This window comes from Leopardus geoffroyi, chromosome D1, assembly GCF_018350155.1.
Source record: "Leopardus geoffroyi isolate Oge1 chromosome D1, O.geoffroyi_Oge1_pat1.0, whole genome shotgun sequence".
Lineage (NCBI taxonomy): Eukaryota > Metazoa > Chordata > Mammalia > Carnivora > Felidae > Leopardus > Leopardus geoffroyi.
Window position 1 is genome coordinate 106415629 of NC_059329.1, and position 24526 is coordinate 106440154.

At 49.2% G+C, this 24526-nt stretch overlaps 1 protein-coding gene across 6 annotated transcripts in view; it reads right to left on the reverse strand.

Annotated features, from left to right (window-relative positions):
* Positions 1 to 5595: 5595 nt before the first annotated feature.
* The window catches only part of AHNAK (AHNAK nucleoprotein), a 36471-nt gene continuing 17540 nt past the window's right edge, over positions 5596 to 24526 (reverse strand). For 5 of the 6 annotated variants that reach the window (XM_045485557.1, XM_045485558.1, XM_045485559.1 and 2 more), the window contains exons 5-6: positions 15377 to 23779; positions 5596 to 12424 (exon numbers count right to left, since the gene is read on the reverse strand). In XM_045485557.1, the coding sequence (XP_045341513.1) occupies positions 6485 to 12424; positions 15377 to 23779 (14343 nt within the window). In that variant the 3' untranslated portion in view covers positions 5596 to 6484. The remainder of the gene's footprint in view (positions 12425 to 15376; positions 23780 to 24526) is intronic. The other variant, XM_045485561.1, reaches the window with a different exon arrangement.

Genomic DNA, 24526 nt, shown 5'->3' on the forward strand with positions numbered 1-24526 from the left:
AGTAAGAAAAAGAGCACCCACTTCTTGGGGTTGTTGTAGAAGTCAGAAGAGACAAAAAGCATGTACAATCATATAGAATGCCTAACACAAAGTATTCAAGAGTAATCGCTAACACATAGTTTTTACTTTATGCCAAACACATTGCAACGCTAGGAGAGAGGGGTACCATATCATCCCTATTTTATAGAGTAGGAAACTGAGGCACAGAGAGGTTTAATCACTTGCTCAAGATCATACAGCCAGGAAGATAGCTATTATTATTATTCCCCTACGAGACAATAAGCTCACTGAGGAGAGAGGCTTTGCACATATGTATTTAATATCTACTTTAGGGATGTCGTTGAAAGGTGAAGGCCCTACAAATTTCAAGAGACATCTTCCATTTCCTAAAACCTCCCCAGAAAAAGATCCCCAGTTTCCACAGGGAAACAGCAATAGCATCATGGGAAAAGGGGGGAAATAAAACACAATTTTTTTTAAGTCAGAAGGTTTGCATTGACCTATCAGAGTCACCTATTCCCAGCTCTGTGAGTTGAGACTGATGGCTTCACCTCCCCTAACCTCACCTTTTTTTATGCCTCCTTGCCCATAGAGCTGAGAGCCCGGTGTGAGATCTCAAGTGATAAGGCACTTTGTGGACTGGAATGTCCTGTCCAAAGAGAGGGGTTTTTCATTCTTAACCCTTCCCAGCCCTTGGCCCCCTTGCTGGGAAGCGGTTCCATTAAGGCCAGGCCTCTCGAGTGTGCGGTGGAAAATAACAGAGGTTTTTTAAAGGGAACTGAAACCGCACTCTTCAGCAGAATGTTCCCCACACATTCGCTGTGGCCCATGACGGAGTCCCTACATTCAGCTTTGAGAAGCGCTTGTGGGTCCCGGCTGCCGGCCACCGCAGGGCTATTCAGAGGCTGGTAAACAGCACATGGCATTCTCCGCCTATGGCAAGCATTCATGCACCGAATTCTTTGTCCTCGTGAGGAGAGACAGAGAGCTACTCTGTGCTGCAAAACCAGAGCCCCGTTCGCAAAAGCCCCGGCCGGAGAGCACGCCAAGGCTGGGGCCCACATGCCACCAAGCCCTTGTGCGCTTGCGAAATAAACTTGCCCGAACTTGGACTTCTCTCAAAAAAACACTGGGGTTAACTTGTTAATTCCAAAGGGAAAGCATGGCACTGTTACCATGGAGAAGCTTGGCCATCTGCTCCTTAATCAAGAGCTCCAAGTCCGGCGGGTCCTGAGAAGCGATCCCACACCGCTTCCGTGGTATTCCTGCCCCCAGTGCATAGCCCGAATCTAACCAAGAGGGAAACAAACATCATCACACAAACCCAGGCCGAGGGACGTTTCTAGAGGACAACCAGCCCCGCATATTAAAAAAATATTAATGTCGCCCCCCACCCCCTGGGTCTGACTCTTGGTTTCGGCTCAGGTCATGATCTTAGGGTTCATGAACATCATCGGCTCTGCCCTGACGGTGTGGAGCCTGCTTGGGATTCTCACTCTGTCCCTCTGTCTCTGCCCCTCCCCTGCTCTCTCTCTCTCTCTCTCTCTCTCTCTCTCTCTGGCTCTCTCTCAAGAATAAATAAATTAAAACTTAAAAAAATATATGAAAATCTTTTTAAAAAATATCAGTGTCATGAAGGGCAACGAAAAGCTGAGCACCTGTTCCAGATTGAAGAAACCAGATGGAAGAGACCAGGAGAACTGAAGGTCAGGTGGGATTGTGGACATGGGTTGAAACCAAAATGGGAATAAAGACCTTGGCAAAAGGCAGTGGTTGGGCAGTTAATAAAACTTACAAATGGACTGTATGTCAGATAAGAATATTTTACCAGTGTTTTCTTTTAATTTTTTTTCATGTTTATTTATTTCTGAAGGAGAGAGAGAGACAGAGCGTGAGCAGGGTAGGGACAAAGAGAGAGGGAGACACAGAATCCAAAGCAGGCTCTAGGCTCCAAACTGTCAGCACGGAGCCTGACGCAGGGCTTGAACCCACAAACCGCAAGATCATGACCTGAGCTGAAGTCGGACACTTAACCGACTGAGCCACCCAGGCGCCCCTTATCAATGTTAAGTTTTCTGAATTTGCTGATTGTATTGCGTTATTAAACAGTATGTCCATGCATGCTAAAGTATTTGGGAGTAAAGGGTCGTGGCATCTGCAATTTGCTCTCAAACGATCCAGCAAACCTGATGCTACTGATAACCTGTACATAGATTAAAACAAACGAGGTAACATTGGTAAAAATCTAAGTGAAAGGCATATGGATTATCCTAGGTATCACTCTTGCAAGGTCTCTGTAGGTTTAAAGTCAAAATAAATACACTTTAAAAAAGAAAAAAAAGGAACATCGGGGGGCGCCTGACTGGCTCAGTTGGAGGAACATGCGACTGCTATCTCAGGGTCGTGGGTTTGAGCCCCGCATTGGGGGTAGAGATTGCTTAAAAACAAATTTTTTTTTTTTGAAGTTAAATAAATAAATGAAAACGCCCCAACGGACAAAGAAATAAAGGAACATCAGTTACATGCACAGCTGCATCTCCCAGATACTAATTCACGTAGGCTAATGTGCAAGGGCAGGGTGATGAGAGCCAGCAACATGCTAAGTCCCAGTGGAACACTGGAGACATAGCAGAAATTCACTAAAGACATAGCAGTAATTCACTAATGCTGCTATTGCTGGAAACATTTGATCCAACCTACCAACCTCACAGGAAAATTAGTTACATTATATTATAATCACACCTTGCTTTTGACCCCAAACAGTTCCACGCACCTAATTAACCTTACTTCTGAAAGGATCATAAACAGCTAGAACTGGCAGCGGCCTTAAAGAATGCAAGCCTGAGCCATGTTACAAATGGGGAAACCAAGGCTGAGAAAGGAACCTTAATGTGCCCAAGGTCGCGGCTAATCCCATTTACTCCCAGGCCGGTACTGCTTTCCAGGCTCTGTCCTGAGAACCCTGGAGTATCTTCCCCCAACTTTTGGCTATTTGCAAAACTTCAAGACAAGGAGACTTGTGTTTCCCCAAGGGGGAAAAAAAAAATTTTTTTTTTAATGTATAGGTGACATTGGGAGCCTTTTGAAAAGAGAGGGAACAAATACATTTTTTTTTATTTTTTTAATGTTTATTTTTGAGAGAGAGAGAGAGAGAGAGAGGCAGAGTATGAGCAGAGGAGGGGCAGAGAGAGAGAGAGGGAGACACAGAATCTGAAGCAGGCTCCAGGCTCTGAGCTGTCAGCACAGAGCCCGATGCAGGGCTCGAACTCACGAACCCTGAGATCACAACCTGAGCTGGAGTCGGATGCTTAACTGAGGGAGCCACCCAGGTGCCCCTATGTGTGTGTGTGTGTGTGTGTGTGTGTTTTATTTTTTTTCAATATTTATTTATTTATTTATTTATTTTTAAAATTTTTTTTTTTCAACGTTTATTTATTTTTGGGACAGAGAGAGACAGAGCATGAACGGGGGAGGGGCAGAGAGAGAGGGAGACACAGAATCGGAAACAGGCTCCAGGCTCTGAGCCATCAGCCCAGAGCCCGACGCGGGGCTCGAACTCACGGACCGCGAGATCGTGACCTGGCTGAAGTCGGACGCTTAACCGACTGCGCCACCCAGGCGCCCCTCAATATTTATTTTTGAGAGAGACAGAGTGTGAGCAGGGGAGGGGCAGAGAGCTAGGGAGACACAGAATCCGAAGCAGGCTCCAGGCTCTGAGCTGTCAGCACAGAGCCCAACGTGGGGCTGGAACCTACAAACTGCGAGATCATGACCTGAGCCGAAGTCAGACGCTTAACCAACTGAGCCACCCAGGCGCCCCTAAGTGTGTTTGTTTAAAACAAAAATTGTCCCGGTACTTTGTGATCAAATACATCCCATGTGACGAGGGCTAGTTTCAGAAATCTCAAAACACAGAAATTCAAACTTGCCTAACAGAAAAATGAGAGGATTGGGACATTGTCCTGATTATCCTTTACCTGGATCTCCCCCTTCAGAGCCCTTCGGCCTGCCCTCTGACTCCCGGAGGTTCTGTGCCTCCAGGAGGCTGACCCCTTCACCTGCAACACCTAGAGTCACTTACCCTCCAGGGAGAGGCACCGTGAGGAGGAAAGGTCATTTTCCTGTTGCCCATGGCCAGCACTTTTCGGCAAATGCTATGTCCTTTGTGACTACAGCTCCTGCCGGTGGACCCTCCTCTGCCTCCAGCTCACACTGGGTTCCAAGGAACACCATGTCTTCCCCAAGCCCCTTCAGGCCCCTGGGCGATACCAGCTTCCTGCTGTCCATGTTCCCGTCACCCCGTTGGCTCCTCTGTTCCTGCCCACTATTCCTTGAACAGTCCCTTTCTCTAATCCTCTATGATTGAACTAATCTTCAAGTGGAATTGTAGGGACCCTGACACATTGAGAAATGAGTTTGTGTGAAAGCAAAACATTTACTGCCATTTGTGAGCGCACGTGGTGCATTTCCAAGTCATTCTATTTTTGAAATGTCCCCTTGGCCAGTCTTTCCACCCACTGTCACATTGCTTAAAGCAAGGTACGAGGTGAGGCTGTGGTCCGCAGGGCGCTCAGTGCATCTCTGAGCAAGGACCTTGGGGAGACCAGACCAGCCCCTCCCCGGTCTCCTGATGCCACCAACCTCCTCCCCCCCCCCTTCTGAGTGTAACACCTCCCGAAGGACCGTGCAGGACTTTGGGGACCCCGTGAAGCATCCTCATCAGGGACTGAGAGAGGGCAGGGGTGAGTGGCGATGAAGGTGTCAAGCAAAGAGAGGGAGAGTGGGAAATGAGAGGGGCTGGCAGGCCGGCAAAGCAAAGCCAGCTGGGATGCGTCCCCCACATGTACCTCCAGCCCCCAGCACCTCCTCCACGCTGCCCCTTCTATGGTAACTGTCACCACAGGAGGGAGGGCTCCTGTTCCGAGGCCACCGCCTCCAGCCTGGGTCTGCCGTCAAAGAGGGCGGCTGAGAGGTTTCTCACGTTTCTTTTAAATGTCTTATTTATTTTGGGGGGTGCCTGGGCGGCTCAGTCGGCTGAGCATCCGACTTCAACTCAGGTCATGATCTCGAGGTTCCTGGGTTCGAGCCCCGCGTCGGGCTCTGGGCCGACAGCTTGGAGCCGGCAGCCTGTTTCGGATTCTGTGTCTCCCTCTCTCTCTACCCCTCCCCTGCTCGTGCTCTGTCCCTCTCTGGTCTCTCAAAAATCAATAAATTTAAAAAAACAAAAAAATAAAAAATAAAGAAAGGGATGGCAGGCCTGTAACTCAGAGCCAGAGAGAGCCCTTTCTACCACCCCAGTAGGTCTTATTTTCCATCCCCATTGGTATCTTCTGACCCATTCAGAACCATTTCTAAATCGTGTATTTGTATCTGAGGATGGAAAGCGGGCGGGTGGGTCCTGGAGCCCGGGCGGCCAACGTGCCAAGCCTCTCTTGATTACTCGCAGCCAGCCTCACCCGGAGAATCAGGCAACGAAGACTTCCCTCATTAGCCACTGATGAAACGAGCTAGTCCACTGGATGGACTGAGTCTGAACTATCAGGGCTGGGTGTGCAGACTTTGAATTCCCAACACAGAATGCAAAGGCACAAGACATCAGGGTTAATAAACAGCTTTATTTGCCTTCGACAGCATCAATTTCCTTACATTCTCCATTAATTTGCCATTAAAGTGCGGGACATTTTCTTAATCACGGTAACTTTTTTAAAAGATATCAGAACTAGTTTCAGGAATGTGGCGGTCATGAAGATAAACATCTCTCCTACGATACACAGAATGGAAGCCCCTCCGTGGAGCTGGTGGGTTGGCCAATCTGCAAACAGATTGTAATTCCCTCTCACCATGAGCACCAAACTGGCTGGGACCGCCACCCATGGGGGGGGGGGGTGGGGTGGGGAGAAGTGATGCTACAGAGATCGAGAAACACCCACACGCCCTGCCCTGCCCTGCCCTGCCCGCTGGCTCCTCTCGGCCCTCACTGGGTGTTTGCTGTTTGAATAGATCCAATCTTAGGAGAAATGGAGGTCTGACCCTCCCTACTGCCTTCCACCCCACCCCACCCTTACTAACAAAAGCCCCAAAAGTCATTACAATGAAAAAGTGGGTTTCCATTGCCCCAACGCTAACAATGTTCAGTAAAAATGAGGATAATAAACACAGAAGCTTGCTTAGTAAACAGGAGCTCTCAGCGTTCAATGCAAAAAAAAAAAAAAAAAAAAAAAAAAAAACAAAAAACTGAAATCTTAAGGCAAATACTGTTGACTCTGCACATGGGCTGGACGAACTTGGAACTCTTTACCTATCTGTAAAGCGCCGGCCGTGAGCTTAAGGGCGGTTGGCTTTTCAGCGCTTGCTACTGGCAGAGGCCAGGACTTTGCATTATGCTGAGGCTGTCTGTTGGCGTGTTTCTCTTTGGAGTTTATATACAAACACACCCAAGGCTGATGTATTTTTATACATATATGTACACCCACACAGAGACCTGCTACTCCTTCTTGGAAACGACTAGCTCCACCTCGGGAAGCTGGATGCCAACCTTAGTCCCGCTGTCATTGCTAGAAGAAGAGGACAGTCGGGACTTCTTAGAGGCCAGGGACACGCCACTGCCCTGTAACTTGCCTGCCTCGTCATCGCTCCCAGTCACCTCATAATGGCCTTTGCTCTTTGACCCCAATCCACCGAAGGTACCAAATTTCAGCTTTCCGGGTTTCCCTTTGACTTTCCCGCCTTCCAGTGACACTTCCCCACCTTCAAACTCCAAAGTCCCCGTCGGGGTGGAAGGCGCAGACAGCTCCCTTTCGTCACTGAAGGAATATGAGCGGTGCCGCGGCTTCTTGCTTTTAAACAAAGAGAATTTGCCTTTGGGCGACGATGTTTCAGCCTCTGCTTCTCCTTCCAGAGAACCGAGGCTGGCCTTGGAGCTCTTCAGGTCGCCTTTGGACCCTGAAATGGATGCTTCCGGTGAGCCAGTGACACCACCTTTCCCTTTAGGTTTGGAAAAATTGAACTTGGGCATTTTGATTTTGGACTTTTTAAGTTTTACATCGGACTCTTCCCACTCGCCCTCTCCGGCACCAGCCTGGACAGTGGCCTCCACTTTCGGGAAGTTAATATCCACCCCCACTTCTCTGCCAACCAGCTCCCGGCCAGAGAAGGTGAATTTGGGGATCTTCATTTTGGGGAATGTTACTTTTCCAGATCTGCTTTCCAAGTGGCCTGGAGACCCAGACGCACTCAGCCCAGGACCCTGGAGTCCTTCTACCTTTGGTCCTGAGAAATGAAGTCCCCCGGCAAGCTTAGGCACATCCACGTTGAGAGCGGAGGAGGCCTGGGGTCCTTTCCACTCACCCCCAGAACCTTTGACACTCATATGCCCTTCACCCAGACTGACAGCCGGGGCGCTGACAGCCCCTGATACATCCACACCTCCTTTGATTTTCGGGCCCTTCAAGCTGACACCGAAATCTGCCTCAGGAGATGCCATATTAAATGAAGGCCCCTTCACGCTAATGTCAGGAACAGCACCCTGGAAACCTATTCCCGAACCTTTCAGATCGCCTTTGATTTCAGGACCAGAAATGTGCCCCGTTGGCAGTTTCACATTCACACCTGACAGCTCCACATCACATCCAGAGGCCTTAACCCCAGGCATCTGGAGGTTTCCTTCGAGGCCCTGCACGCTGATGCCCGGAAGGCCTCCTCCAACAGCGGGGCCTTTCACCTCACCAGTGGCCCCGAGGCTCCCTTTTATTTTTGGTCCTTCCAAGTTCAAGGCCATGTCCGGTGCTGAGATTTGAGGGCCAGAGATCTGAGGCCCTTTCAGGTTCAGGCCTCCGAGGTTCACATCCACACCTGGCCCCTTTAGTTCTCCGGTCACTTGTGGCCCCTTGACACTGATGTCCAAGTCGGACCCTGGTGTGGAGATGCCAAACTGGGGCAGCTTCATTTTGGGAAGTTTAATGCCACTTTCAGGTGCCTCCAAGCTGAGATCAGGGGCACCTACTGATACCTTAGGGCATGTGATGTCACCAGAGACAGCCAAGTCTCCCTGCAGGCTTGGTCCCTTCAGGGTCACGTCTGGCGCGCCAAGGCCAAGGTTTAGCGCTGTGGCATCAATCCCCGGCATTTTCACACCATCTCCTTCCATCCTCACCTTTCCACCGACACCTCTGAGGTCAAGCCCTGGGGCATGCACCTTCACGCTGGGAACAGAGGCATCCAGGTCTCCCTTCAAACTTGGTCCTTTCAAATTCAGGTCAAGGTCAGGTCCAGAGACTTTGGGCATAGAGAGGTTCACTGAAGGCAAGTCTACTTTTGGCCCCTTCAGAGACACATCAGTTCCTTCAAGATTAACATCAGGTGCACTCAAGCCTCCTTCAAGAGAAGGCAGCTGGGCATGGACCTCAGCTCCTCCGCCTTCCATTTTCACACCAGGGACGCCGATCTTGGGCATTGAAAACTTGGGGAACTTGATTTTCGATTCTGGACCTTGCAGATCTATGTCTGGTCCTTCCAGTCCCACACTGGAGACATCACCCTTTAACTTTGGTCCTTTCAAGTTAATGTTCACATCGGGGGTGGAGACCTGAGGGGCAGAAATGCCGAACGATGGTGCTTTGACTTTAGCATCTGGGCCTTCAATGTTGATGTCAGGTGCATCCAAGTTTGCCTGCACTCTGGGGCCTTTGAAGTCGCCCTCTATTTTGGGGCCGGAAACATCCATACCTGGCACCTTCAACTTCGGAGCCTTCAGCTTGAGGTCAGGACCTTCCACATTAATCCCTGAAGAAATATCCAGATCAGGTGCCTGGATTTCACCCTCTATCTTGGGGCTAGGGAGGGGGGCCTCTGCTTTAAATTTAGGTGATTTAATGTCAAATTCTACGTCGGGAAAGTACATCTTTCCAAACATAGGTTTCTTGGTTTTGGGGGATTTCACATCAACTTTAAGTGTGGCATCTGGCCCCACAACATTGACATCTACGTCAGGAGTCTTGAGACTGGCGTCAACTTCACCCCCAGGAACATTCAAATCAAATCCCTGTTTTTTGGCCTTCATTTTAGGACCACTCATGTGAATCTTAGGCATTTTAAACTTACTTTTCTTGCCCTTGCCACCAACACTGATGTCAGGAGTCTCGACGTTCAGTTCTGCCTCGGGAACAGCCACATCCAAGGAAGCTGGCTTGAGGTCAGCTTTGGGACTTTTTGCCCCAAATCCAAACTTGGGTTTCTTAAATTTGGGAATTTTAATATCTGGCCCCTCAACATTGATATCTGGGCTCTCCATGTGTACATCCAAGCTTGGAGCTTCTAAATCAACTTTGGGTCCTTTGAGGTCCAGTTCACCACCTAACGTGGGACCAGAAACCCCAATTTTGGGTGTCTTGAGATGCAAATCAACATCAGGAACAGTTACTTTAGGGGCAGATATATCCAGCGATGGCATCTTTAAATTTGGGCCGCTAAGCTTGACATCAGGGCCTTCAATATCCACACCTGGACCTTTAAGGTCTACTTCTGGGCCTCTGAAAGTACCTTCAATCTTAGGGACAGACACATCAAAATCTCCTTTGACTTTGGGTCCTTTCAAATCCAAGTCAACATCAGGCATGGAGATTTTGGGAGCTTTGATATTTATCTCTGGCATCTTGAACTTAGGGCCCTTCAGTTTCGCATCTGGACCTTCAATATGCACATCTGGAACATCAATGTCCACCTTGGGTCCAGATATGTCAATGTCAGCCTTGGGCAGGTTCACATCCACTTCTGGGCCCTCTCCTTTGAAGCCTGGCATGCTGAACTTGGGCATTTTCACCTTGGGCATCTTCAGGTGCCAGTCTGGCCCATGCACATCCACATCTGGGATGTCAATGTCCACGTTGGGCCCTTTGATGTCAACTTCCGGGCCCTTGAGGTCACCTTCCACTTTAGGCAAAGAAACATCCACATCGCCCTTTACCTTGGGACCTTTCAGGTGTAAGTCAATATCAGGCATGGAGATCTTGGGAGCTTTGATGTTCATCTCTGGCATCTTGAACTTAGGGCCCTTCAGTTTTGCATCTGGACCTTCAATATGCACATCTGGAACTTCCACATCCACCTTGGGTCCAGAGACATCAATGTCAGCCTTGGGCAGGTTCACATCCACTTCTGGGCCCTCTCCTTTGAAGCCTGGCATGCTGAACTTGGGCATTTTCACCTTGGGCATCTTCAGGTGCCAGTCTGGCCCATGAACATCCACATCTGGGACGTCAACGTCCACTTTCGGGCCCTTGAGGTCAACTTCCGGGCCCTTGAGGTCACCTTCTACTTTAGGCAGAGACACATCCACATCACCCTTTACCTTGGGACCCTTCAGGTTCAGGTCCACTTCAGGCATGGAGATCTTGGGGGCCTTGAGGTGCAGGTCAGGCATTTTAAACTTGGGGCCCTTCAGTTTCCCTTCTGGGCCATGAATGTCAACATCAGGAGTGTCTATGTCTAGATTAGGGCCTTTAACATCCACTTTGGGGCCTTTCAGATCTCCTTCCAGTTTAGGAATGGAAATGTCCAAATCTCCCTTTATCTTCGGTCCTTTCAAGTTCAAATCGATGTCACTCATGGAGATTTGTGGGGTTTTGAAATGGACATCAGGCATCTTAAATTTGGGACCTTTGAGTTTCCCTTCAGGACCTTCAATGTCCACCTCTGGCCCTTTTAGATCGCCTTCCACCTTAGGTAATGAAAGATCCACATCCCCCTTTACCTTTGGGCCTTTCAAATTTAAGTCAAAGTCAGGCATGGAGAGCTTGGGGGCTTTAATATGCATATCTGGCATCTTAAATTTGGGCCCCTTCAATTTTCCTTCTGGGCCTTCAATGTTGACATCAGGAGTGTCAATGTCCAATTTGGGGCCCTTTATGTCTATTTCAGGGCCCTTGAGGTCACCTTCCACTTTGGGCAGAGACACATCTACATCACCCTTCATTTTGGGGCCCTTCAGATTAAAGTCAAGGTCAGGCATGGAGATTTTGGGAGCTTTGATGTTCATCTCTGGCATCTTGAACTTAGGGCCCTTCAGTTTTGCATCTGGACCTTCAATATTCACATCTGGAACATCAATGTCCACCTTGGGTCCAGATATGTCAATGTCAGCCTTGGGCAGGTTCACATCCACTTCTGGGCCCTCTCCTTTGAAGCCTGGCATGCTGAACTTGGGCATTTTCACCTTGGGCATCTTCAGGTGCCAGTCTGGCCCATGCACATCCACATCTGGGATGTCAATGTCCACGTTAGGCCCTTTGATGTCAACTTCCGGGCCCTTGAGGTCACCTTCCACTTTAGGCAAAGAAACATCCACATCACCCTTTACCTTGGGACCTTTCAGGTGTAAGTCAATATCAGGCATGGAGATCTTGGGAGCTTTGATGTTCATCTCTGGCATCTTGAACTTAGGGCCCTTCAGTTTTGCATCTGGACCTTCAATATGCACATCTGGAACTTCCACATCCACCTTGGGTCCAGAGACATCAATGTCAGCCTTGGGCAGGTTCACATCCACTTCTGGGCCCTCTCCTTTGAAGCCTGGCATGCTGAACTTGGGCATTTTCACCTTGGGCATCTTCAGGTGCCAGTCTGGCCCATGAACATCCACATCTGGGACGTCAATGTCCACTTTCGGGCCCCTGAGGTCAACTTCCGGGCCCTTGAGGTCACCTTCTACTTTAGGCAGAGACACATCCACATCACCCTTTACCTTGGGACCCTTCAGGTTCAGGTCCACTTCAGGCATGGAGATCTTGGGGGCCTTGAGGTGCAGGTCAGGCATTTTAAACTTGGGGCCCTTCAGTTTCCCTTCTGGGCCCTCAAGGCTCACATCTGGGGCTTCAATATCCACCTTGGGTCCAGATATGTCAATGTCAGCCTTGGGCAGGTTCACATCCACTTCTGGGCCCTCGCCTTTGAAGCCTGGCATGCTGAACTTGGGCATTTTCACCTTGGGCATCTTCAGGTGCCAGTCTGGCCCGTGAACATCCACATCTGGGACATCAACGTCCACCTTGGGCCCTTTGATGTCAACTTCAGGGCCTTTTAGGTCACCTTCCACCTTAGGCAGGGAAACATCCACATCTCCCTTTACCTTGGGACCTTTCAGGTGCAAATCAAAGTCAGGCATGGAGATCTTGGGGGCTTTGATGTTCATCTCAGGCATCTTGAACTTAGGACCTTTCAACTTTCCCTCTGGTCCCTCAATGTTAACATCAGGGCCTTCGATGTCCACCTTGGGTGCTGATACATCAATGTCGGCCTTGGGTAGGTTCACATCCACTTCTGGGCCCTCGCCTTTGAAGCCTGGCATGCTGATCTTGGGCATTTTTATCTTGGGCATCTTCAGGTGCCAGTCTGGGCCATGCACATCCACATCTGGGACATCAATGTCCACCTTGGGCCCTTTGATGTCAACTTCAGGGCCTTTTAGGTCACCTTCCACCTTAGGCAGGGAAACATCCACATCTCCTTTGACCTTAGGACCTTTCAGGTGCAAATCAAAGTCAGGCATGGAGATCTTAGGGGCTTTGATGTTCATCTCAGGCATCTTGAACTTGGGACCTTTCAACTTTCCCTCTGGTCCCTCAATGTTAACATCAGGGCCTTCGATGTCCACCTTGGGTGCTGATACATCAATGTCAGCCTTGGGCAGGTTCACGTCCACATCTGGGCCCTCTCCTTTGAAGCCTGGCATGCTGATCTTGGGCATTTTTATCTTGGGCATTTTTAGGTGCCAGTCTGGTCCATGAACATCCACATCAGGGGCATCAATGTCCACCTTGGGACCTTTGAGGTCCACTTCAGGGCCTTTCAGATCCCCTTCAAACTTGGGAAGGGAAACGTCCACATCACCCTTCACCTTGGGGCCCTTCAGGTTTAAATCAATGTCAGGCATGGAAATCTTTGGAGTCTTTAGGTGCATCTCTGGCATCCTGAATTTGGGCCCCTTCAATTTTCCCTCTGGGCCTTCAATGTTAATATCAGGAGTGTCAATGTCCAATTTGGGGCCCTTGATGTCCACCTCAGGGCCCTTTAAGTCACCTTCTACTTTTGGCAAAGACATATCCACATCACCTTTCATTTTGGGGCCCTTTAAGTTCAGATCAAAGTCAGGCATGGAGATTTTGGGAGCTTTGATGTTCATTTCAGGCATCTTGAACTTGGGGCCCTTCAGTTTTGCATCTGGACCTTCAATATTCACATCTGGGGCATCAATGTCCACTTTGGGGCCAGAAATATCAATGTCAGCCTTAGGGAGAGTAACATCCACGTCTGGGCCCTCACCTTTGAAACCTGGCATGCTAAACTTGGGCATTTTCACCTTGGGCATTTTCAGGTGCCAGTCTGGGCCATGCACATCCACGTCAGGGACATCAACGTCCACTTTAGGGCCTCTGATATTGATATCTGGCCCTTTCAGATCCCCTTCAACTTTAGGCAGAGAAACATCAATATCACCTTTCACCTTGGGGCCCTTCAGGTTTAAATCAATGTCAGGCATGGAGATCTTGGGAGTTTTGATATTCATGTCAGGCATCTTGAGTTTGGGACCTTTTAAGCCTCCTTCTACACCTTCCACATTGATTTCTGGGCCCTCAATGTCCATTCTGGGACCCTCTATGTTGATATCTCCTTTGGGCAGATCCACAGCCATTTCTGGCCCTTCTGCTTTTAAGCCAGGCACACCAAACTTGGGCATTTTCATTTTGGGCATTTTCAAGTTCCAATCTGGACCATGCACATCCACATCGGGTGCATCAAGATGAACTTCTGGGGCCTTAATATCCACTTTGGGTCCTTTCAAGTCACCTTCTAAATTAGGAGCTGTAACATCCAAGTCTCCTTTGACTTTAGGGCCTTTCAGATTTAACTCCACATCAGGCATAGAAACTTTAGGAGATGAAATACTCAGGAAAGGCATTTTGAACTTGGATCCTTTCACTTTTCCTTGGACCTCAACATCAGGAGCATTAATATCAACTTTTGGACCTGTCACATCAATATCCGGCTTTTTAACTTTGGCATCCACCTCAGGTGTCTGAACTTTGGAGCCCGAAAAATTAAATTTAGGAAGCTTAAAACGTGATTTCTTTGACTTGCCTTCAAGACTGAGCTTAGGACCAGAAATGTCCACTTCTGGACCCTTTACATCCAACTTGGGAGCTTTAATGTCACCTTCTAATTTGGGCCCAGAAACATCAACATCTCCCTTAAGCTTTGGGCCTTTCAAATTCAGGTCAATTTCAGGCATGGAGATCTTAGGCATGTTCACATGCATGTCTGGCATCTTCAGTTTGGGACCTTTTAATTTGCCTTCAGGGCCATGGATGTCAATAGCTGGAGCATCTACATCTATCTTTGGGCCCTTGATGTCAAGAGTAGGTCCTTTCAAATCACCTTCTACGTTTGGAAGGGAAACATCTGCCTCTCCTTTCATTTTAGGGCCTTTGAGATTAATGTCCAAATCAGGCATGGAGATCTTGGGAGCTTTGATGTTCATCTCTGGCATCTTGAATTTGGGGCCCTTCAGTTTCGCATCTGGACCTTCAATATCGACATCTGGAACATCAATATCCACCTTGGGTCCAGAGACATCAATGCCAGCCTTGGGCAGGTTCACATCCACTTCTGGGCCCTCGCCTTTAAAGCCTGGCATGCTGATCTTGGGCATTTTTATCTTGGGCATCTTCAGGTGCCAGTCTGGGCCATGCACATCCACATCTGGGACATCAACATCCACTTTAGGGCCTTTAATATCTACTTCAGGAACTTTAATCTCACCTTCCACTTTTGGTAAAGACACATCCACATCACCCTTCACTTTAGGGCCCTTCAGGTTAAGATCAATGTCAGGCATGGAGATCTTGGGGGCTTTGATGTTCATCTCAGGCATCTTGAACTTGGGACCTTTCAACTTTCCCTCTGGTCCCTCAATGTTAACATCAGGGCCTACAATGTCCACCTTGGGTCCAGCCACATCAACATCAGCCTTGGGCAGGTTCACATCCACTTCTGGACCCTCGCCTTTAAAGCCTGGCATGCTGAACTTGGGCATTTTCACCTTGGGCATCTTCAGGTGCCAGTCTGGCCCATGAACATCCACATCTGGGACATCAACGTCCACCTTGGGCCCTTTGATGTCAACTTCAGGGCCTTTTAGGTCACCTTCCACCTTAGGCAGGGAAACATCCACATCTCCTTTGACCTTAGGACCTTTCAGGTGCAAATCAAAGTCAGGCATGGAGATCTTGGGGGCTTTGATGTTCATCTCAGGCATCTTGAACTTGGGACCTTTCAACTTTCCCTCTGGTCCATCAATGTTAACATCAGGGCCTTCGATGTCCACCTTGGGTGCTGATACATCAATGTCGGCCTTAGGCAGGTTCACATCCACATCGGGGCCTTCTCCTTTGAAGCCTGGCATGCTGAACTTGGGCATTTTCACCTTGGGCATCTTCAGGTGCCAGTCTGGTCCATGCACATCCACATCTGGGACATCAACGTCCACCTTGGGGCCTTTGATGTCAACCTCAGGGGCCTTCAGGTCACCTTCCACCTTAGGCAGAGACACATCCACATCTCCCTTTACCTTGGGACCTTTCAGGTGCAAATCAAAGTCAGGCATGGAGATCTTGGGAGCTTTGATGTTCATCTCTGGCATCTTGAACTTGGAGCCCTTCAATTTTGCATCTGGACCTTCGATACTGACATCTGGAACATCAATGTCCACCTTGGGTCCAGAGACATCAATGTCAGCCTTGGGCAGGCTCACATCCACTTCTGGGCCCTCTCCTTTGAAGCCTGGCATGCTGAACTTGGGCATTTTCATCTTGGGCATCTTCAAGTGCCAGTCTGGGCCATGAACATCCACATCTGGGACATCAATGTCCACTTTAGGGCCTTTGAGGTCAACTTCAGGGCCTTTCAGGTCTCCCTCTAACTTAGGACCTGTGACATCCACATCTCCTTTTATTTTTGGACCTGATAGATTAAGGTCAATATCTGGCATAGATATCTTAGGAGTCTTAAAATGCATTTCAGGCATCTTAAACTTTGGACTTTTCCACTTTCCTTCAGGTCCTTCAATATTCACATCAGGGCATTCAACATCCACTTTGGGTCCTGAGACATCAATGTCAGCCTTGGGCAGGTTCACATCCACTTCTGGGCCCTCGCCTTTGAAGCCTGGCATGCTGATCTTGGGCATTTTTATCTTGGGCATCTTCAGGTGCCAGTCTGGGCCATGCACATCCACATCTGGGACATCAACGTCCACCTTGGGCCCTTTGATGTCAACTTCAGGGCCTTTTAGGTCACCTTCCACCTTAGGCAGGGAAACATCCACATCTCCTTTGACCTTAGGACCTTTCAGGTGCAAATCAAAGTCAGGCATGGAGATCTTAGGGGCTTTGATGTTCATCTCAGGCATCTTGAACTTGGGACCTTTCAACTTTCCCTCTGGTCCCTCAATGTTAACATCAGGGCCTTCGATGTCCACCTTGGGTGCTGAAACATCAATGTCAGCCTTGGGTAGGTTCACATCCACTTCTGGGCCCTCTCCTTTGAAGCCTGGCATGCTGAACTTGGGCATTTTCATCTTGGGCATCTTCAGGTGCCAGTCTGGGCTTTGAATATCCACATCTGGGGCATCAATGTCCACTTTGGGGCCCTTTAGGTCACCTTCCACCTTAGGTAGGGAAACATCCACATCTCCTTTGACCTTAGGACCTTTCAAGTGTAAATCTATGTCTGGCATCGAGATCTTGGGAGCTTTGATGTTCATTTCTGGCATTTTAAATTTAGGCCCTTTGATCTTTCCCTCCGGACTCTCAATGCTCATGTCTGGGACTTCAATGTCAACCTTGGGTCCTGAGACATCAATGTCAGCCTTGGGAAGATTCACATCTACTTCTGGGCCCTCTGTTTTAAAACCAGGCATGCTGAACTTGGGCATTTTCATTTTGGGCATCTTCAGGTGCCAGTCTGGGCCATGAACATCAGGAGCATTTATGTCTACTTTGGGGCCCTTGATGTTCACATCTGGTACTTTAATTTTACCTTCTACCTCAGGCACAGACACATCAACATCCCCCTTGATTTTGGGTCCTTTCAAATTTAAGTCCACATCAGGCATAGAAATATTTGGGGCTTTGAAATGCATGTCAGGCATCTTGAACTTAGGACCTTTCAATTTGCCCTCTGGTCCTTCAATGTCAATATCTGGCCCACTGATGTCACCTTTGAGATCTGGCCCTTTGAGGTCACCTTCCAATTTCGGAACATCAACATCCACGTCTCCCTTTATCTTGGGACTCTTTAAGTGTAAATCAACATCTGGCATGGAGATTTTGGGAGCCTTAAAGTGCATGTCTGGCATCTTAAATTTAGGACTTTTCCATTTTCCATCTGGACCTTCCACAGCTACGTCTGGCATGTCAACATCCAATTTGGGGCCTTTCACATCCAATTCTGGACCCTTTAACTCTCCCTCCAGCTTTGGGGCAGAAACATCAAAGTCTCCTTTGACTTTAGGCCCTTTTAAGTTGAAATCAACATCAGGCATGGAGATCTTAGGGGCATGAAAGTGCATTTCAGGCATCTTGAACTTAGGGCCTTTCAGCTTCCCTTCTGGACCTTCAAGGCTCACATCCGGGGCTTCAATGTCCACCTTAGGTCCAGAGATGTCAATGTCAGCCTTGGGCAGGTTCACATCCACATCTGGGCCCTCGCCTTTGAAGCCAGGCATACTGAACTTGGGCATTTTCATCTTGGGCATCTTCAGGTGCCACTCCGGGCCATGAACATCCACATCTGGGGCATCAATGTCCACTTTGGGGCCTTTGATGTCCACATCTGGCACTTTCATTTCACCTTCTATCTTGGGCACAGACACATCCATATCCCCTTTCACTTTGGGGCCTTTTAAGTGTAAATCCACATCAGGCATGGAGAGCTTGGGGGTCTTGAAGTGCATGTCTGGCATCTTAAACTTAGGGCCTTTCAACTTTGCATCAGGGCATTCCAGGTCAACATCAGGCATCTCCACATCCACACTGGGGCCTCTCAAATCTCCTTCCAATTTTGGCACAGATACATCCACATCTCCCTTCAGTTTTGGCCCCTTAAGATTCAAGTTCACATCAGGCATGGAGATCTTGGGAGCCTTGAAGTGCATCTCAGGCATCTTAAACTTGGGGCCCTTCAGTTTCCCTTCTGGGCCCTCAAGGCTCACATCTGGGGCTTCAATGTCCACCTTGGGGCCAGATACGTCAATGTCAGCCTTGGGCAGGTTCACATCCACTTCTGGGCCCTCGCCTTTGAAGCCAGGCACGCTAAATTTGGGCATTTTCATCTTGGGCATTTTCAAGTTCCAGTCTGGGCCATGAACATCCACATCTGGGACATCAATGTCCACTTTGGGGCCTTTGATGTCCACATCTGGCACTTTCATTTCACCTTCTATCTTGGGCACAGATACATCCACATCCCCTTTCACTTTGGGACCTTTCAAGTGTAAGTCCACATCAGGCATGGAGAGCTTGGGAGCCTTGAAGTGCATCTCGGGCATCTTAAACTTAAGGCCTTTCAACTTTGCATCAGGACATTCCAGGTCAACATCAGGCATCTCCACATCCACACCAGGACCTTTGATATCAACTTGTGGACCTCTGAGATCACCTTCTAGTTCAGGCACGGAAGCATCTATTTCTCCTTTCACTTTGGGTCCCTTCAAATTCAAGTCCACATCTGGCATGGATATCTTAGGAGCTTTGATATTCAACTTAGGCATCTTAAATTTAGAGCCCTTTAATTTTCCTTCTGGTCCTTCGATATCCAAATCAGGAGCATCAATGTCCACTTTGGGGCCAGACACATTAATGTCAGCCTTGGGCAGGTTCACATCCACTTCTGGGCCTTCACCCTTGAAGCCAGGCATGCTGAACTTGGGCATTTTCACCTTGGGCATCTTCAGGTGCCAGTCTGGGCCATGAACATCCACATCTGGGACATCGACGTCCACTTTGGGGCCTTTGATGTCCACGTCTGGCACTTTCATTTCACCTTCTATCTTGGGCACAGACACATCCACATCCCCTTTCACTTTGGGACCTTTCAAGTGTAAGTCCACATCAGGCATGGAGAGCTTGGGGGTCTTGAAGTGCATCTCAGGCATCTTAAACTTAGGGCCCTTCAGCTTTCCTTCTGGACCTTCAATATCAATATCACCAACATCCACATCCATCTTCGGGGCCTTCATGTCAATTTCAGGACCTTTCAAGTCTCCTTCCACTTTGGGAAGGGAAACATCGACATCAGTTTTCAGTTTAGGGGCTTTCAGATTAAGTCCAACATCAGGCATAGAGATTTTGTGTGTCTGTATATTCATGCTTGGCATCTTAAACTTGGGACCCTTTAGTTTCCCCTCTGGACCTTCAATATTCACATCTGGAACATCAATGTCCACCTTGGGTCCAGAGACATCAATGTCAGCCTTGGGCAGGTTTACATCCACTTCTGGGCCCTCTCCTTTGAAGCCTGGCATGCTGAACTTGGGCATTTTCACCTTGGGCATCTTCAGGTGCCAGTCTGGGCCATGAACCCCCACATCTGGTGCATTAATGTCCACTTTGGGCCCTTTGATGTCAACATCAGGAGCTTTTATCTCTCCTTCTACCTTTGGAGTTGTAACATCATAATCTCCTTTCATTTTAGGACCTTTCAAATGCAAACCAACATCTGGCATGGATATCTTCTGAGGCTTTATATTCATTTCTGGCATCTTAAATTTAAGACCTTTTACTTTTGCATCTGGACCATCAATATTCACATCTGGAACTTCAACATCCACCTTGGGTCCTGAGACATCAATGTCAGCCTTGGGCAGGTTCACATCCACTTCTGGGCCCTCTCCTTTGAAACCTGGCATGCTGATCTTGGGCATTTTTATCTTGGGCATCTTCAGGTGCCAGTCTGGCCCATGAACATCCACATCTGGAGCACTGATGTCAACTTTGGGCCCTTTAATGTCAACATCTGGCACTTTTATTTCACCTTCTACATCAGGCACAGACACGTCCACATCTCCCTTCAGTTTTGGCCCCTTAAGATTCAAGTTCACATCAGGCATGGAGATCTTGGGAGCCTTGAAGTGCATCTCAGGCATCTTAAACTTGGGGCCCTTTAGCTTCCCTTCTGGGCCCTCAAGGCTCACATCTGGGGCTTCAATGTCCACCTTGGGGCCAGATACGTCAATGTCAGCCTTGGGCAGGTTCACATCCACTTCTGGGCCCTCGCCTTTGAAGCCAGGCACGCTAAATTTGGGCATTTTCATCTTGGGCATTTTCAAGTTCCAGTCTGGGCCATGAACATCCACATCTGGGACATCAATGTCCACTTTGGGGCCTTTGATGTCCACATCTGGCACTTTCATTTCACCTTCTATCTTGGGCACAGATACATCCACATCCCCTTTCACTTTGGGACCTTTCAAGTGTAAGTCCACATCAGGCATGGAGAGCTTGGGAGCCTTGAAGTGCATCTCGGGCATCTTAAACTTAGGGCCTTTCAGCTTCCCTTCTGGACCTTCAAGGCTCACGTCCGGGGCTTCAATGTCCACTTTGGGTCCAGAGATGTCAATGTCAGCCTTGGGCAGGTTCACATCCACTTCTGGGCCCTCCCCTTTGAGGCTGGGCATGCTGAACTTGGGCATTTTCATCTTGGGCATTTTCAGGCTCCAGTCTGCACCTTGGACTTCCACATCTGGTGCTTTAATGTCTACCTTAGGTCCTTTGATGTCCACATCTGGAACTTTCATTTCACCTTCTATTTTTGGTGCAGACATATCTAGATTTCCTTTCATTTTGGGTCCTTTAAGATCCAAGTCAACATCTGGCAGAGTCATCTTAGGAGCTTTGAAGTGCATCTCAGGCATCTTAAACTTTGGACCTTTCAACTTTCCTTCTGGTCCTTCAAGGCTCAAGTCTGGAGCACTAATATCTATCTTGGGTGCCGAAATGTCCACATCAGCCTTTGGCAGGTTCACATCCACTTCTGGGCCCTCCCCTTTGAGGCTGGGCATGGTAAATTTGGGCATTTTCATCTTGGGCATCTTTAGGTTCCATTCAGGACTATGAACGTCAACATCGGGGGCACTGACGTCTACTTTTGGCCCTTTGAGTTCCCCTTCCAGCTTTGGCACTGTAACATCATATTCTCCTTTTACCCTGGGACCTTTCATATGCAAATCTACATCAGGCATAGAGATCTTTGGGGCTTTAATATTCATTTCCGGCATCTTAAACTTGGGACCCTTCAGCTTTCCTTCGGGTCCTTCAATATTCACATCTGGAACTTCAAGGTCCACTGTGGGTCCTGAGATGTCAACGTCTGTCTTGGGCAGGTTCACATCCACTTCTGGGCCCTCTGCTTTGAAGCCAGGCATGCTGAACTTGGGCATTTTCATTTTGGGCATCTTCAGGTGCCAATCTGGGCCATGAGCATCAACATCTGGAGCATCAATATCCACTTTGGCACTTTTAAGTTCAACATCAGGAACTTTAATCTCACCTTCAACTTTTGGCACTGTGACATCGTATTCTCCTTTTACCTTAGGGCCTTTCAGATGTAAGTCCACATCTGGCATGGAGATCTTCGGGGCTTTGATATTCATTTCAGGCATCTTAAACTTAGGTCCCTTCAATTTCCCGTCTGGTCCCTCAATGCTCACATCTGGACCACTAACATCTACCTTGTGCCCAGAAATGTCCACATCAGCCTTGGGAAGATTCACATCCACTTCTGGGCCCTCCGCTTTGAGCCCTGGAACACTGAATTTGGGCATTTTCATCTTGGGCATCTTCAGATGCCAGTCTGGGCCATGAACATCCACATCCGGGGCATCAATGTCCATTTTGGGGCCTTTCAGTTCTCCTTCAAGTTTTGGGGATGTTACATCATATTCTCCTTTTACCTTTGGGCCTTTAACATGTAAGTCTACATCAGGCATGGAGATCTTTGGTGTCTTGACACTGACTTCAGGCAGCTTAATATCAGGGCCTTTAAGTTTGCCTCCCAGGCCCCCTACGTTGACATTTGGGGCCTCCACGTTGACCTTGGGCCCTGAAATACTGACATCTCCTTTGGGTAGTTTCACATCTACATCTGGGCCTTCCCCTCCAACTCCTGGAGCGTTGAACTTGGGCACTTTCAGGTTCCATTCTGGGCCATGCACTTCCACATCTGGGGCCCTGATGTCCACTTTGGGTCCTTTGATGTCAACTTGAGGGACTTTGACTTTCCCTTCTACTTTTGGGAGTGCAACATCCACACCCCCTTTCACTTTAGGGGCAGTCACATTTAAGTCTACATCTGCCATAGAGATCCCATAGGTGCCTGTTTTCCCAGAAGGACTACTAAGCTTGGGTCCTGTCAAAGTCCCCTCAAGGCTAGGTGTCTCTATGTCCACTTTGGCGCCTTTCACTGCCACTTGAGGGCCTTTAACATCACCGTGCACCCCAGGCGCAGAAACCTTAATATCTCCTTTCAGTTTAGGAGACCCAAGGCTCAGATCCACATCCTGCATGGAGATTTTAGGTTTTTGAATAATCATTTCAGGAGTCTTGACTTTCGTACCCTTCACCTTCCCTTCCAGCCCCCCGGCAGCAACTTCAGGCAGACTGATGTTCCCAGAGACCCCAGGAAGAGTCACTGCACCTGTCACATCAATGCCAGCTCCCTCTCCCTTAGAACCTAATACAGAGAATTTGGGAACTTTCATCTTGGGCATATTCAGTTTGCCCCCAGGCCCGTGAATATCAACGTCAGGGGCGTGAACTTCCACATTGGAGCCAGTGATGGTGCCCTCAATCTTGGGCACAGAGACATCCACCCCGATGCTCCCCTGTGACTTGGCACCTTTCAGGCCTAGACCAGTCTCAAGTGATGGCCCAGTGATTTGGGGGCCTTTCAGCTTCCCCTCAAGCCCCTCAATACTGGCAGAAGGAGCACTGACTTCTAGCTGAGGGGTCTGGATGTTCCCACCAATGGTCAGGCCTGGCTTGCCTCCCTTGTGCCCCACAGAGAATTCAGGTGCAGAAACACTCAACCCTGCCACTGGCACCTGGCCCTCAGGCCCCGTTGGGACACCAAATTTTGGCACTTTCATTGTGGGAATTTTAATTTTCCCATTTCTGCCACTCTCAAGAGATGGGTCCTGCACCTCTACTGCCCCACCCCCAAGAGAAGACGAAATGTCCACTCCTGGAACTTGGGCCCCTCCTTTGCCACCCAAGTCCAAGCCCTTCGCACTGACGCTGACGCCTGGGCTTCCCACCTTTATCCCAGGCATGGTGACCTGGAGCTTCGAGTGGCCAGCACCTTGGAGCTCTGGTACCGAAGCGGAAACGGACCCCGCTCGGATGTCCACGACAGAGCCTGTGGTCGGAGACACTGCCCCCGAGCCCGAGGGCAGTCTGATCACTGTCTTGCCAGGGTGGGTGTCCACATCCACAGTGGAGATTTCAGTCAGTTCATGCCGTGGAATCTTGATCTTGAACTCAGGGCTGCTGATGTCGATGTCCTTGGCACCTTCACGGCCTGTCACATCAACAGTGTAGGCCGTGACCCTTCTAGTCACTGTGATGGTGCGGCTCTGGGTCTCCCCAGGATCCCCTTCTACGCCATCCTCCGACTTCAGCCGAGGCTTGATCTTCGTGGTGTAGATGCGCTGGTACTCCTCATCATCCCCGCTCTGCAGAAAGACACGCCCGGCAGAGGTTGAAGCAGGGTCTGCCCGAGTTACAGACGCCCGGCCGCAGCCCAGCCGACAACATGGCTGCCTGTTTCCCAAAGGAGCTGGGACCAGAATGGAGACCCACGGAGCCTCCTGGGGCAGAGCAAAGGGGGCTGAAGAAAGGGGCTGACGGCCACCTCACAGGAGGAAAACAAATTATTCGGGGAAACTCCGGGAAGCAAAAGCCATGGGGAGAGGAGCGGGGTAGACGGCTGCGCTGTGTGGATGAAGGATTTACAATCCATTCTAGATTCAGATGGGTCTGTCAAGTGCCAGGGATGCCTCCTGGGCGACCATCTCTGTGTGGACTTCACCCTTTAGGCTCCCGACTCTCCACTCACTCTGGCTTACTTAATCCTCTCGACTCACTGGCTTACTTAATCGGCAGGGGGAGTTCTCTCAGGGACCTCTCAAGAAAGCATGTGTTGAGACTCAGTGCGCTGGGGTTAACACTGTCACTTTGAGGACCCATTATGTGTTAAACAAAGAAGGCGGCAGAAGGAGCAAAGAAACGTCCCTCAGGCACTTTGCCGCCCAGCCTCTGACTCACAGACGAGAGTCCAGGCCTCTGGAAGTTGAAAACTGCTGCCTGTGAGGCACCTGTGAGGCTATTTCGAAGATTCTTACAAAACAGCTGACCTTCCTCCTGGCATCTAGGACCAGACAGCGTGAGTGGGTTCCCACGCTGTGGGGCTCTGAAGAGTC